This window comes from Haliaeetus leucocephalus, unplaced genomic scaffold, assembly GCF_000737465.1.
Source record: "Haliaeetus leucocephalus isolate CR32 unplaced genomic scaffold, Haliaeetus_leucocephalus-4.0 Scaffold183, whole genome shotgun sequence".
NCBI classification, from domain to species: domain Eukaryota; kingdom Metazoa; phylum Chordata; class Aves; order Accipitriformes; family Accipitridae; genus Haliaeetus; species Haliaeetus leucocephalus.
In genome coordinates this window covers 37,728-53,463 of record NW_010972619.1, presented here as the reverse complement: position 1 = coordinate 53,463, position 15,736 = coordinate 37,728, and the positions used below count along the sequence as shown (strand labels likewise).

Below are 15,736 nucleotides of genomic sequence, written 5' to 3'. Positions count from 1 at the left end.
GGAGTGTGAAGGAGAGGGGCCTTGGCGTGCTTGGTGAGCCTCAGAGTTGCCTTATATTTCAAAGCCTTAAAGCACCTGTCCGGCAGCCTTGCAGGAGCAGGTATGCTCTGCAAGGTCTCTGTCTGGGTCTCCTGGCATCGCACTAGGGGCGCACCCAGACATGGAGGCATCCAGCAAGGTTTTGGAGAGTCAGCCGGGGCCACCCATAGGGTGCTGACCTGCGCTGGCTGAGGTGATGGGGAGGGTGTGCCTTATCGAGATATGAACTAACTGACTAATATCTCCTCTCAGAAAAGCTTTGTCAGACACATGTCCCAGCATCATGGTAGTCTGGATTTCTCCCTGCTGCCTCGACTCAAAGATGGAGGGGTCTGCCTCCCCACTTCTCGTCCTGCTGCAAACATGGTAATATGAGCACAGTGCCAACAGTTTGTGAGGCTGAAACGGGGGAGAGCTGCATCCAGCATCATCCAGCATCTCACCCATTTCTCTGCCTGGCCCAGCTACCCATCACTTTCTCAGCTATGTGGGACACCCTTGCAGGCCCCAGGGCTCAGGCAGCCAGGAAAGGACTTTGTTTTGATACCATGTTTTCTTCTGTGGGCCAGAGGAGGGTGCTGGGGCTGCAGATCCAAACCAGAGGTGGAAAGAATATTGGCTAGAAATGGTCTGGCATTGCAAATTAAGAGAAAGAGGTGAGCAGTCAAGTCCCTGCCCCTAGATCAGCTGATTGCTGGGCCATTGGTCTGAAAGACGTTTTCTACTGGGATCAAAATGTTTGTGAGTGTAAATAGGTATAATGTCTGTATAGTGGTGGAGCTGTGGCTCTGTTCTTGTAGACTGTAAGCTCGTGGAGCAAGGATCATTCATCTGTCCACCAAAAAGTATTTGTACAGTGTTTAGCCCAATGGGCCTTCAACATACAGTTTTAAGGCTGTTCTCCCACATAGTGGTAGACCTACCTGGGGGCCTCATCTCAAGTTCTTGGAGCCACATTTGGTGTCATATATAGCCCAACATCTCTGTGTCGTGGTGCGTGCACAAGGGAGTGTCAGCGGTATGCTGGGACAGAGACATAGTGGAGGAGCATGGTGCATTTTCACCAGGGATCATAAGGAACTGGGAGCTGGCTTGAAATGGTACTGAATGGTACCAGGGTCACCAGCTCAGCCACATCTCCAGGGGGGCATTTGCAGCTCCTCATTCCCCAGAGGTGCTCTTGTGCTTTTGTGGGATACTGACTTATTTGCACAAGAAACCTCCTGCTCAACAGTAAACTGCCCAGCAAATACCTTCATCCCATTTGGATACTCCCAGTGGGGGGGAAGCAAAGCCTCAAGAAGTAGAAGACTGAAAATAAGGGAAGCTTTTCAACGTGGAGGAGGGAGAGTGGCCACTTTTTGACTTGCACCAGTTTGGGCACTTTAGACCAGTGGAGTGAAATGGACTGCAACAGCAGTGCAAACAGCACTGTTGTATGCGTGTGTCTTCAATGAGAGCCAGCCACCACCAGCATCACAACAACGTGTTGGACGAAAATCACAGGGTGTAGATTTGGCTACCAGGACATGGATCTGAGGAGCTAACTGCAACCTCCCAGGGCTTCCCAGTCTTGCCTGGGCTCTTCTTCCATAGAGAAATAGGCTTGAGAGTAAGGAATCCAACAGTATGTCCTAACACCCAAAGCATTAAGGATGCAAAGCCTTTTCCAAATGCCACTATGGATGAAGGATAGCCGTTCATCTCAGCTCGGTCTCTGGCTAGATGCATTGCTTTCACAAAGCCTTTCCCCAGCCTTCCCCATGCTGCTTCATCTGCCAAGCTGGAGTCTGTTCTTCCTCTGCCCCGCCTGCACAAGAGTAGACTAAAGGAAGATCCCTCAACATACTGATCCCTCAAATGGCCTGTTACAGGGTGAAGGTGTCTTGTTCCATGGGCACTTCCCTGCAGGGCTGCTCCCCTGCTGGCCACCCCCTTCCCAGGACCAGCAAGGCTTGGTGCTAGTGGTGCCCTACTGCAGACTGGGCTGATCCTTCTTCCAGCTGTACATCTGACTCTGGTCCTGCAGAGCAACAACCGTGGGGCTGGGACACAGTAGAAAAGGCATGTGGAGTTGGGTATACTTTGGTGATGCTGTGGTATGAAGGGAGATCTTTTGTTTTTATTTATCTGCTTGGAGGTAAGAAGCCTGCTCAAGGATTAAACAGATCTGGGGGTTGGGGGTGGGATATTTTCTGCACAGAGCACAGAGGATAGCATTAGCCAGCACAGTCTGAGCTGTGATGGAGCAGAACTGCATTTCTTCTGGGCTTGCCATGTGCCCCATCCACTCTCATGGTGAGGCCACATGCTGGATCTCAGGTGACTGAAGGATATCAGGTCCTTGCTATAAGGACCTTTGGTGCCTGCTGTAGGGGCAGGTGGGACCAAGACTGTCTGCAGACACCACGTGGACTAGAAAAGCCAATGTTGGGAGTCTGCAGATAACAGAGGTTGTCTGGGAATTTGTCTGGTGCATCTCATGGACCAAGAGTTTATCTTCACTGGTGAGAGCTGGAGGGAGAAGCAAGTATGGGAAATCTGCTGAGATGCCCTCCAGGTATGAGCCTCTGTGCTGGGAGTGCAGGGTCTGGCTTTCCCATGCCAGTCTGATGCAAAGTCCAGGTCAGTGGTTGAATTTCATGTCTCGGAGTCCTGGCACTGAACTGATGCCAACTGCGATGGTAGGTAGAGGGTCTGGGTGGTGCAGCAGGCTTGCCTTTGCTGAACCTGACCAGGAGCTGCCTCATCTGCCTCTCTTCCCTCTGTTGGCCGCTTGCTCTGCAGCTGCCGATGGCAGAGACCTGGCCATACTGGGCTCATCCATGGGCCATGCATTCCTGCATCTTCATTGTGTCTTCATTTGTTTGTTTTTATAAACGCCATTTGGAAATAAAGTCTAGTGGTTCTTTTCCACATCAGCCCTGGCTGCTGTGTTTCATCATCCTGGGTCTGCTGAATGGTGCTGCAGAAATGTCATGTTTCCACGCATAGGCACCAAACACAACTAAACAAACAGCTTCATGCTCTATCAGCATAGCTGGCATAATAAACCTTTAGTTAGAAGTAATTTACAGAAGAGTGGTATTTTGAGTCTATTGCTCACCTGTGCCCTCGGTTTGTGGCGGGGTCAGCTGGTGTCTTAAGTCATCCCTTCACTTTGGTTGGGTGGGCATAAGGTAACAGCAGCAGCATAAGCATAGTGCAAAGGGTGTTGGATTCATCTTTCCCACCCCAGCAGCCCATAAGCCAAAAGGACCAAACCACAGTGAATGATTTTCCTTCCCCAGCTGCACGTTATTTTATGCTGACTCATACATGGCATTAGTTACTCTTCAGATGCAACCCTCTCACAAGGACACCTTGGAAAATCAGAGGAAGCTGTTCACTATGCCAGGACCACCGGGTCTGCTGCATCCAAACGCAAATCACAGAGCAGTGCTGAAGCTGTCTGACCTCCTCATGTGATAGTAATCAGCCAACAGCTGATTGGGTGAGACACAGCTGGACTCGGTGGGACCTTGCTCCTGCTCCTGCTGGGGGCACATCAATCTGGGAGTAAGGAAAAAGACCTTTCCTTCCGAAGTCCAGTTTCTTGAAGTCAGTCAGCTTTCAGATTTACAGCTGTGAAATCTCTGGGCACTTGCATGTGGCCAAAGTGCTGTGTTCCTCCCTGGAAAGAGCCTCTATGCATGCCTTGGAGGCTGGCAGTTATCCCATGGGTGGTTTGGACTGCTGGGTCTTCCCATGTCCCAGACAGTGGAGGAGGGTATTGCTGGAGGCAGCCTTGATCTGGCCAGGAGGCTGGCCTGGGTGGGACCAGAGAGGACTAGTTTGGCCCCACTTTTGCTTTCAGATGGCTATGCATCAACAAGCCATCAGAGATGCTTCCAGCCTCTCATCGTGTGTCTGGCTCCCTGATACGGCAGAAGCCAGGTCCTCACCCAACACCACATAGCCTGACCCACCCTGCTCCTCTGGTGAGTCCCCCAGCCTCACTTGTCATTATTTGCAGCAAGGAAAATGTCTGGAGAAGCTCCAGGGACATTGTAATTTCTAGGCTTCAGGGCTGGCCCTTTCCAGATCTGCTGATTAGCGGAAGAGGATTTTCAAACACAAAATGCAAACCTGATCCATGAGCTTTCCAGGACACAGGGAAAAAAACCCTGAGATGAGCAGTGGCCAGGATCAGTCACAGATTGATTGGGGCTATTCTGCTTTTCTTCTGGGGACCCTTGGCAAGAGGATGGAAAGCAAGAGGGACTGGATGGTATCCTGACAGTTTTGGGAGCATATTGCTTTAGGACATCCTGAGTCTGTTCCCTGCCTCTTCCCCCACTGGTCAGGTGTGAGAGCTGATGGAGGAGTGGGAACCCTCTGTTGAGGAGAGGTGGGAGCTCTGGGCTGCTACTATGTGTATGTATCTAGGGAACCAGATCCTGATGTTAGTGGTTCAATTCTTCCCAGCTGGAGTCAGTGCAAGCCCTCTCTGTGACTGCTGCAGGCATGGTGCCTGGGATGGACCATCAAGCCCAAGGACCCTCCTCCCCACGTGCCTGTATCAGCACAGGGAGCATTTTCCTGCCTTGCAGTGGTTGAGGCTTGTGCTGGAGGGGAAGCAGTGCCAGCCCATGGCTTACTGCGCTAGCTTAGGGGATGCAGGAGAATTTCACTCTGCAGCCAAGTCCAAACCACATCACCTACTACTGGTGATGGCTTGTCATACCTGAATATTTCCTCTATGGAGTGAGGTGGCAGCCTGGGAATATCGACTAGATGGGCTTGGGTAAACTGTTCTTGGTGTTCTCTTAATCCCTCTAACATTGGTGTCCTTCACAGATGAAATTTAAATGTTGAAGATTTCTGTTTAGTAAGAGGAGAAGATAGAGGGGAGCAGAAAAAGGGGATTCAGCACTTTTAGCCAGGTTAAAGCTGAGGATGTCAGCACCAGCTCGTATGTCTCTGCAAAGTTGTCTGTGGTTCTGCAGAGCTGTCTGTGGCAGCAGTTTAGGCCTCTCTCAGAAGCTACCTGTGGACAACAGCATCAGCAGCTGATTGGGTGAGACACAGCTGGACTCTGTGGGACCTTGCTCCTGCTCCTGCTCGGGCACATCAATCTGGGAGTAAGAAAAGAACAAAACAAAGCTCCTGGAGAAGAAGTGACTATGGGACTTCCAGTGTGTGCCTCTCTGCTCAGACATGCACTTTCTCATGTACCTGAAAAGAAGAAGTGAGCAGGGACAGGACCTAGTAAATAGGGAGGTGGAACACCTCAGGTTTATTTCTTAGCACATTGTTGATCTGCTGTGGTGTGCTGGGTGAGTGGTCCCTTTGCTTTTCTCACCCACAAGGTTTGGACTGAGTGTTGTAGGGCTGGAGCTGCCCTTGCTACACATCTGTACAATAAGTAATGTGATAAACCTGGGACTGTTAGGAATATAACACAAATAAATACTCCGCTTCCACTGACCCTGTTGTTAGCACTAGGCTTTCCTGCCCTCCATCAGCTGTGGGGACGAGTCCAGGAAGTAGAGACCCTTTAACCAGTTCTGCTAATAGTCAAATACAACTTCATATGAACTTGATGAACTGCTTCCATCTGCCAGCAAATAGCCCATCTTCAAATGCTACTGGAAACAAGGTGAAATGGAAGGTACTGGCACCTGCTGGTAATTCACATAAAGTCCACTTGTGCAAGGCTTGACTTGGGACTACTGTAGTGTCTTGGTACCACACATGTTGCTGGACAGACTATTTTGTATCCAGCTCTTGGTCCACAGCAGCTAAAGAATGAGATCTAGAAACATGCCCTGGAAGAGTGGCTGAAGCTGGCTCTGGGTGTAGCTGCAGCTGTATCATGGTGGGAAGTGCTAGGCAATGCTACTGTGGTTCCAGGAGCTAAGGTCCCACCTGAGGTCCTGGAGCATGTGTTATGTGAGGCAGTGGGGAGGGAAGGAGGGAGGTGGCAGTGCTGACAGCCTTGTGCTGGAAGCTCAATCCTTTCCATGCTGGTCTACATTGTGGCTCCATCACAGCCTGTGGGGAGAGTGGGGTGGAGGGGGTGGGGGGGGGTGGGAATTCAGTGCCTTTCAGATGGCTCTTTGGTCCAACAGAAAAGGAGGCTGCAAGAACATTGGAGGCTTCATATACATGGATTAGACTGAAAATTACTAGTAATTACCAGTTAGGGTAATAATATCTGAGAGCTTTACTGAGATGCAGTAGCTTCACCATCATGATCAAGATAATGCACTTTTCAGAAAAAGATGCTTGGGCTCAGTCAGCATCTGTGGAGCTGCTTGAGATAGTCCAGGGTGAGAGTCTGGTGCTTACAGGGACTCAAACCAGCACTGATCTCTTCTGGTCTCTACTCTAGGCTGAAGGCACAACTCGTAATATCCTTCCTGGTCCAATTTTGCTCTCAAACAACATGTTTTGTGTCTTCTCTTGGCTGTAGAGAGGCATCGTTGGTGCTAGTCAGACACCCTCTTGCCATGTTAAACTGGCCTGAATTTCATTTCCGTTCGCTTATAGGAGTAATGATATTCCTTGCCTGTCTTCCAGTTTATGCCATCAGCATAGCTCCCATGAACGCCCAACCAGTACATTCCATTCAGGTTGGAGTAATGGCAGTCGTTGTACCACCACGCTCCCTTGTATTCTGTGGCACAGTTAAAGGAGCTCATGTCGTTGTCCTGGTCTGTTGTTGAAAATGGCATGTCCTTGTGGTATGATAAGGAGTCTCCTGCGGAGAGTACACGTTCACAGTTACTGCAATAGAGAGCACAAAAGGGAACCTAATGTGTCTGTACACCACTGCAGGGCATCATTGGGCCTTGCTGGATGCAAGGCAGATTTTATAAATCCTGCTGTTCTCTTGGTTGCCCAGGTTTCCTCCTTGGTCCTGGAGAAAAGGAGTATCCTGAGTTCTGCCAGGACTGCTAAAACACACGGAGAACTTATCTATGCCTGTGAATCAGATGGTTCTCCTCGTAGTTACATGGGTGTCACTTCTCTTGCACCACTCAGAATCTCTGCAGTCATACTGAGGTCTGGACTATCAGACAGAGTTGCAGTGTGCAAAGCCACATAAACCCAGAGCTGTCTCAGGTGTTGGTTTTACTCATTCCTGCATGAGGGGTATTGAATTTTGCAGAGGACTTTTTTGCTTTAAAAAAAAAAAAGAAACATCAGGCATTAAGAGGATGCAGTGCTGATGTTGCAAATATTGAACAGCACCCCAGCCCTGGAAATGCCAAACGTAATGGGCAAATACTTCCTTCCAATGTAACTGAAAGCAGAACTTGGCCCAGCTGCTGCAGAGGTGTTGGGAAGGTTATGTTGGATGAGTTGCTGCTCAGGACCAGGCTCCACATTTGCTGCTAAACCATGTGGCTGGGCTTGTAGGTAATACTCTGGGTCACACTTCTGTGGGTGATGGATGTCCCTTTACTTCCCTGCACCCAGAGGTCACTCAGCACCTGGGATACCATGGCCAGTTTTAAAAAATTGACCCAAAATGTAGATGGTACAAGGAGTTTGCATGATACAGCTCTGCACTATAAATGCTGAACACTTCTGACATGCTCTAGAAAACAGCCTTTAGCAGTGAGCTGCTGCTTACTTACCAGCATTTCCACCAAGGAAGTCTCCTAGAACCAGTTTGTATTTCTCAGACTCTCCTAAGACTCTGAATGAAGCGTACTTGGCAAAATAGTAGTTGTTTTCAAAGTCTCTCAGGTCAATGCGGAGTTCACAGGGTCCTAGAAGAGAAGGTGGACAGCAGTGCTGCAGCGCTGATGGTGACTACGCACCTGGATTTCAGGGTGGAGGGTTTAAGGAGCCCTGAGCTAACTTGAGAGCAGCTTCTACTACTTGAGAGTTTATGATTTATTTGAAATTCCTGTAGAACCTCCTGTACCTTTGGTGACTTTTTTTGTGAAGAACCTTTTCTGATCTGATGTTGGGTGGTCACGGGCACTGAGAGCTACATTCCCAGGAGTCCTGCAGACAACTGTGACTCCACGGCTATGTGTGAGCAAGATGACTGCCATCACAACCAGTCCTAGCCGGAAGATATGTTGGCCTATCTCCGGGACAGGTAATGCAGCCAGCTCCTTCTCTTCCCCAGCTTCTAGTTTTCTATTTTTTAGAGTGCAGTTTACCTGTGTGTAATGGGCTGCAAGAGCCTGCATTCTCTTTAGGATTAATTGTTGAGTCCTCAGATGGATGCCAGAAGTTTGGAGTCCTTTAATGACCAAGTGTGGTACAGGGGTTGGACTCTCAGGGCCCCAGCCTGGGACAGAGGCAGACCTTACCCAGTGATGTGAGGAAGTGGATGTTGTCATTCCCCAGCCAGAACTCTGTCAGCTGATTGCCAAAGCCTCGTTTGTATGAATCCCAATCTCGCAAGAAGTTCACTGACCCATCCCAGCGCCTCTGGAAAACCTGCAGGAAAGGAGACCCTCAGCCCCACCAGGCCATCCCCGTCCTGAAAGCATCCTCAGCATTGGTGTGGCACAGGCCCCCCTCAGTGAACACTCCCCCTGCATCAGGACTCTGCTGTGGGTCTCTGGGGACTGAACCCCCGGGCAATCCCTTGCTCACAGAACTCCATCTGCCCTTGGAAATGAGGAGGAAATGATTTGCTGATTTAAGGAGGGAGTGGGTCTGTGGTGCTCAGCCTGCTCCCAGAGACATGTCCCAGGAGAATCCCATGCATCCACAGGGATTCACCCAGGCTTGCTGATGTGAACTTCAGGTGTCCCCTCAGTGTGTGTTTTCCTCTCTTTTTGTTTCTGTATTGGTGCCATCCTTTGCAGCCTTAATAAAAATCACTGTAGGGACATAGAAACCTCCCTCTCCTCACCCTACTCACAATCCATCCTCCACCATCCGTGTCCATGTCACAGAAGACGGTGGTAGTGTTGCAGCCTTGGGGGTAGATGGTGTACCAGCCGCTCAGGATCTTCCCTTTACTCAACAGCTCTTGGCAGTTCCTGGCTTCTGTGCAAATCAGGGAAAGAGGTCAAGTGGAAAGAGTTATAACATGCTCACTGCATCCAGGGAGCACATCAGCCTCATGCCCTGAGCTGGAGGCTTTGAGCCCTTCAGCCTCCCAGCCGACTCTTTGCACTGCAGGACTCTGGTGCACACCTGCTGGGAGCCAAACCTCACTGCAGTTTCTGAGTCCATAGGTCACAGGAGAGATGAGCACCTTCTAAGAGATGGTCTAAGGTGCTCAGACTCCTCTCAACTGCAGTGACGCTTTGGGGGTTCTGGGTGATGGAGCTGCTATGAGCAGGATGACAAACTCATGATCCAGGAATTTGTCCAGGCTCAGGAATGTAGAGGGAGCACAGAGAGTGTGTGGGTAGTTGGCAGCAAAGGAGTTGTGGCACAGAAAAACACCTACCTGTAATACAGAAAACAGTGTTCAGATCATCCTCTGTGGATTGGACAGACAGCACTTTTGAATATATACATATATATTATGTATAAATCTATTTTTCCTCCCCAAACCCACACCTGACAGAAGCTCAGATTCACAGATGCCAAAAGATTGACTGGAATGGTCCCTGTCAGACATCCCAGCTTACAGCTGTGTCTGTGACATTCACAGGGGAAAGCCTTGGGAGATGATCTGAAACAGTGGTGCTGGTGGTGCAGGTGTCTGAGTGTGCTGTAGTTGATGAATGGATGCACAGCTGTACCAGGCTGTCTTGTGGGCATGGGTGTCCTTCATAATGGAGAGGTGGTCCTGGACTTGTCCTGTTCCTTATTAGTCAAATGTTTTTACATGCCCAGGAAACATAGGAAGGCAGAGGAGTGCCTGGGGCAGCAAAGGGCCAGTTCAGTGGCATCCCAGTCTCTCTCTTCCAGGTGTTAGAGCAGCTGTGATCTGCCCAAGCCTCTGCATGTGACTGTGGCCCTATGGCATCCAAGTGTAGCCAGAGCAGGTTGTAGCTCTGCTTTGGCTTTAGCTTATGAAGACAGATGGGTCAACTGGAGCTTGTTTGTTTTCTTTCTTTCGTGTGGTTTTTTTTTTAATGATTAGGTTAAACTGTGCACTATCAATCACACACGTGAACCTGCATCTACTGAACCTGCCACTGCAAGCGTGGTGGTATAACTACCTTTGAAGTAGCAGCATGTCTATAGCAGTGTTTCTAGTGGTTTCATCTTGGAAACCAGGACACTGAGGCTCTCAAAAACTAAGACAGATCTCCTCCAGGACACACAGGGGGCAGGTGACTTGAGTAGTGCTCAGAGGACATGACTTTCCTGGCCTGGCTGGATTACAGAGTAGACATACAGAAGCTGCATGTGGCTGTGAGAAGCAAATGGGTTAACAGTGATATTTCCTTACTCTGTCCTTCAGTGTCACTCTGAATTTGTTTTTATTGCTTCCCTGTCCTGATTTCTGGTGCAGGGAGTCCACTGCCATCTGCTCTGCAAAGCCAATGGTGGTATGAAGAACCTAGGATGAAACTCACCCCATGTTTCTGGAAATCCAGGCTCTCCTTTCATTCCTGTTGGACAAACAACACCATCAATTGCTCTTCACCTTCCACAGCCTGCCCTCCCCTCCTCCAGCATTTGGCATCATCTGCTTTTCAAGACAAATCCTGCTGCACTGGTAGAGGGCTGTGGTGTTAGGGGAAGTGTTTAGCTCATCTGCACACAGAGCAGAGCCACAGAGAAACCAGGCAGGAGTAACTCAATACATGTTCTGCCCTGGCCACTCCCGGGCCCACCAGAGAAGACCCACCAGCCCAGTACAGAGGGACAATGGCGGGTGGGAACTGAAGTCACAGACTCCTGTAATTACAGTGGTGATACCCAGCACCCTCAGGCACTGGGAACAGTTCTCCGTGTTGCCTAGGAGGCATACAAGGAGGCTGCCAGGGAGGTGGGACACATTATAGATGTACAAGGAGCAGCAGCCTTGCCTCTCTTAGGCTGGTGGACCCAGCAGGATATCTTTTCCCCTGACATCTGATTTGGGGATGGGAGGTCCAAACGGCAAGACTGACACAAGATGTGTCTCTGTTGGACCTGGCTGCTCTGCCTGTTGCTGGCCAGCCCATGGAGTTGGGTACCAACATTTGTGCTAGTGATTCCCGTTGGGCTGGGATACATGGGCCAGGAGAAGGTGGGTGTGGGAAGGAGGAGGAAATGCACCTGCAGGAAGGCAGGGTCAAAAGCTTGAGGGGAGAATGGTTGCTGCTGGCAGAGGGCTTTAGTCAGTGGTTTGGGAGCAGCTGTGACAGCTGAAGCAAATGTACTGAACTAGCCACCAGATCAGCAGTATTTGCCCCCAGCTATTACAAGCCAAGCTCCAGTGAGTGAAGCTGCAGTGCAGGCAGTGCTCAGCGACAGGTGCCAGTGGCTCTCGCATGCAGGATGATGGCATCAGGAAAAAAACCCCCCCTTGTTTTCCCTCTACCCTATTGCTAGTGCTGGTAGAGACATGTTCCTCTGGCACTAGCAGCAACTAGCATCTGAGCCTCTGCCTTTTGCCTTAGCACAGGAAGGTCAGAGATCTGCCCAAATCTGGCTGGTCCCTCAGGCTGGGGCATGTGAAGCCCTGCAGTTTCTGTAGCTCATGGTGCTGGGCGGCAGCATCAGGCACCCGAGATAGGGACAGCCCCTGCGGCTGAACAGCTGGTTTGGGAGAGGGTCTGCTCACACCACCTGGGCCAGGGCTGAGCCAAGAATGGGGCACAACTGTCACCAAACAGCCCCACCCAGTACATGATGGGATACTTTTATTTCTCTGTAGTTGCTCCCACCTGGTGTGTTGTTCCAGAACAGCACAGGATGGAAGTTTAACTAAACCAGCTCACATGATAAATTCAGCATGACATGATTTACCTTTCGGTCCTGGGAAGCCAGGATCTCCAGCTGCTCCTGCAAAATATAAGAGGAAAATGCTCATCACAGATGACTCAATGCGAGTGAATTACTGTGGCTCTGCAAGTGGCTGCTCCAGCCCTCCCGTATGTCCCAAATGTGCAGGAGAGGCTGTCAAGTGGTGCAAAGCAGCGGTGCTCTGCTGAGTGTCCCAGCTGGTGCTGCACCCTGGCCTGGCTGCTGTCTTGATCAGGAGCATCTCTCAGGAAGAGCAGGAAGAACAGGACACAGGGGAGGGAGAACTGGTGCTCTGTCTGCTGGAGTGTATGGGGGATTCACAGCTCCGTCTCAGTGACTTTTTGTGGGACCTTTCTGTTTTCAGCCAGGCACCTGTGAGATTTTGGGCAATAGCTGCTTTTCCAGTGGGTTCATCCATCTCCTGCTGGGGTTTCAGCTGAAGTCTTCAGTGCTTTTGGCCAGGAAATAGCTATATATTCAGCATGCAAAGGGTCTGTTTTCAGTGCACCAGTGCTCAGTTACTGGGTGCCACCTTGTGCTAGAAACTGGTTTCTTCAGAAGAGACACTTTTCCAATGTCTGCAGCATGCAGATCCTGCTGAAGACCTTAAGCACAGCCTGGATGGAGTGAAAGCCAATTTATCAGCAGACATCTTCCTCTTTTCAGGGGCTCATCCCATTGCAAAGAAACCCCCATTCCCTCCTTGCTTCACCCTGTGCCAGCTGTTTCCCAGTGGTTTGAACCCATCCTTCTGGTCAAGTGGGCTACAATGGCATTTCATGCTGAGTCCAGGCCTGGAGACTGCTGGAAGCACTTAGCATCATGTCTCTGCACCAAGCCTCCTGGCCAAAGCACCCCAAAGCTCCTCAGAGAGGGGAGGCATTTGGGCAGGTTTGTTGGGGTGGAGGCAGGTTAGGATAGCAGTGGGAAATGGGGAGAAGTCTGATTTTAGGGGGCTGGTAAGGGTCAGTGGGGAACTTTGAGAAGAATAGTATCTTCCTCTGTGATGTAGTCCCAATCAAGGACACTGTTTCTAGTACTCACCCCATGCAAGATCCATACCCCCAAATCCTGCTTTTCCTATGCTACTTCAGGGCTGTTTCTTGGACTATGACCAGCTCTACAGTTCATCTCTGTAGACCCAGACTCCCAATGCATGTCCTGAACTTGGGTAGATTTATGGAGTAGAGCTGAATATGTTATGCATTACCTTTTGCACCAGGTGGTCCTGCTTTCCCAGGGAGTCCCTGGGCTCCCGTTTCTCCTGCAAGGAAAGACTCAGTTTGTATGTGCATGTTGCAAACTTACCAGAGGGGAGGTGATACAAAAGCCCAGGTAGCTGGGCCTTGGCTTTTGCAGAAACAAAGCAGCTGGGTTTTTTTAATTAGGTTCAATCTTGCAATGTATCTTACTCCTTTTCTTCTGTGGACGCTACATTACACTGGTACCGCCAGTGTAATTCCTAATTTGCAGTACACATATGAATTACTATGAGCTTTGTACATCTTGAAGACAGTCCATGGATTTTGCTGCAGTGGATCTGCTCCCTCTGCTAACGTGATTCACCTTCTCTATAAGTTGGCTATGAAAACCCTGAAGGACCCCCATCTCCCTTGCTTCCTGGGGTAGGGGGTGCCAGTACAGTTCCAAGACTGTTTCCCAGTAGACAATGGAGGCATTGCAGCCTTCCTCCCACCTAAGCTGTTCAGTAAAGGCTCAGAAAATAAATGGATGTTTTTACTGTAGCAGAAACAAGTGAGTTCTGACACTTCACACCCCACGACCACTTCAGACTTGTGACAGGACTCAGGGAAAAAAAGATGACTCTGCATGTACCAGCACATCTCTAGATGGGGTGTTTTCCACTCCTATTTGATACTCCAGATGCTCACAGAAGCCAATGCCAGGCCAGCCACTGCTCCAGCCTTAGCTTGCTTCCCTTACTCAGCAACAAAGCCATCTAATATCACAGTGTTCATCACCAGCTTTTGGGGCCTCACCTTTTGCTCCTGAGAGGCCTGGTTCTCCTTTTGGGCCAGAGGCACCTGGGATCCCTGGGCATCCTTGGAGAATGGCGAGCCGGTCCGCATCACCCAGTCCCACTATTCTCACCTCTGAGGAAATGAAGACAGTCTTCATGGAGATTATTAGGGCTCTGAAATGTCTTGGAGAGGAAACCAAACCCTCTGGAGTTGAGGAACAGTGCAAGCAAAAGCAATGGGGGTGGGAGTCTGGAGGTGTTGTATGGATTAACAGATGGCATGGAGGATCTAACATATTAGAGGAGCTAGACACTGACTCTCTCAGGCTTCACGGGAGTTCAGTGGGAGAGGAAGCTGTTATATATGACATTACATGCATGACACATATACTGTAGCTCAGTAAAACAAAAGGTGAGAGGTGCCCTGAGGGGGTATTGACAGCAGAGTAAGTGACATTGATGGATCTGTGGACAGTAAAGGTTCTACTAAATTTCCTGAGAGCATGTCAGTTTGAAATCGCCCCATCATGTTCCCAAGGAATATAGGCAGAAAGCTGTGGTGTGCAGCGTCCCCAAGCTACCAGGGTGCCTGGGACCCAGCAAGCACTTGACCGATCCTTAGTATTGCTCTGCATCCTTTCGTAACTGGGCCAAGGCACCAGGAAAAAAAAACCTTAACGAGAAAGGAAAACCACAACTGGGACAGCCTGTTTCTGGAGATCCCACTAGTGAGTGGGGGAGGATGCTACGTCTTTGTTTGGAGCCAGGATTTTTGTTATGTGGCTGCTGAGACTTCAGCCTCCCCTTACCCTCCTCCCACTTGCAGCTGAATTAAAAAAAACATAGAAGAAAAAAATCATATCCCCCCCTCTTCCCCCCAGCTCCTTGTGTTATGGGGGAGATGAAACAGGCTGTCTCAGCAGGATGGCAGTAGGATTTGTGCCCCACTCACCTGGGCAGGTGTCCTGGGCATCACAAATAGTTGCTGCTAGGCTGAGCAGAGCCAAGAGGGTTGTGGCTGCCCTCCCCATGGCCAGCACTGCTCTCCGCTCTCTGCGGAGCTCCCCTCATCCACGTCCCAGGCGCTGTGGTTAGCATCGACTCATCTAAGCCTTTTATATCTAACAAAAAAAAACCAAAACCCCTTGTAAGCTCCACCTCTGCGCTTGCCCACTGCCTGCTCTCAGGTCTGGGACTCTGGCTGGGTCTCAAGCTGTTTCCCAGATAAGCCACTTTCCACAAGTCTGATGGGAAAGTTCTTGCCTGGCTGCCCCAGCCTGCTTCGCCTCTGTCCTCAGCAAATTTTGGATGCCTTTCCCCTCCCATTTTATATTTCTAGAGGAAATGAACCTGCAAAAACATAGGTTTAGCTAAGAGCAGACACCTCCCCTCACCCTGCTTGCCAGTGGCCATTTACAAAGTGCAGAGCTTACCGTGTAGATGGGGAAACTGAGGTACTGGGAGATGAAAAGCCCAAGGTCAGCTGAGGCCACTGGCACAGCCTGGCTCATGCTCCAATGCTCTGCCTGACAGGCAGCCCAGTGTCATTTTGCAACCCTTCAGACAGAGGTTTCAATTTATACATGATCCATGACTGATATGGAGTTAAAACTCTGTGTATCCAGGCAAGGTTAGGTGGGCAGAGCATGTCTGATTTTTTTTCTCACCTTTTTTTTTCTCTAGTCCCTGTTCATTGTAATAATGAGCAGGATTTCCGTTTTGCTTTGCTGTTGCTATGCCCTGTGCTCTGCTCATTTGTGGCAGCATTACTACAGGTCCAAACTGCCTTATCGAGTTTGACCCCCCGTGTTACCTTCAGACATAGAGCCTGTAAAGTTTATG

The 15,736-nt window shown here is 50.0% G+C and overlaps 1 protein-coding gene across 1 annotated transcript; it reads right to left on the bottom strand.

Moving 5' to 3' along the window:
- Positions 1-6,469: 6,469 nt before the first annotated feature.
- On the bottom strand, positions 6,470-15,405 carry LOC104830000 (ficolin-2-like). Its single transcript, XM_010564634.1, is given in 10 exon segments — positions 6,470-6,784; positions 7,668-7,802; positions 8,358-8,487; positions 8,918-9,042; positions 11,917-11,952; positions 13,124-13,177; positions 13,914-14,027; positions 14,847-14,952; positions 14,955-15,071; positions 15,328-15,405. Coding segments are annotated over 10 exon segments (1,143 nt in total). The 3' UTR covers positions 6,470-6,536.
- Positions 15,406-15,736: the final 331 nt, after the last annotated feature.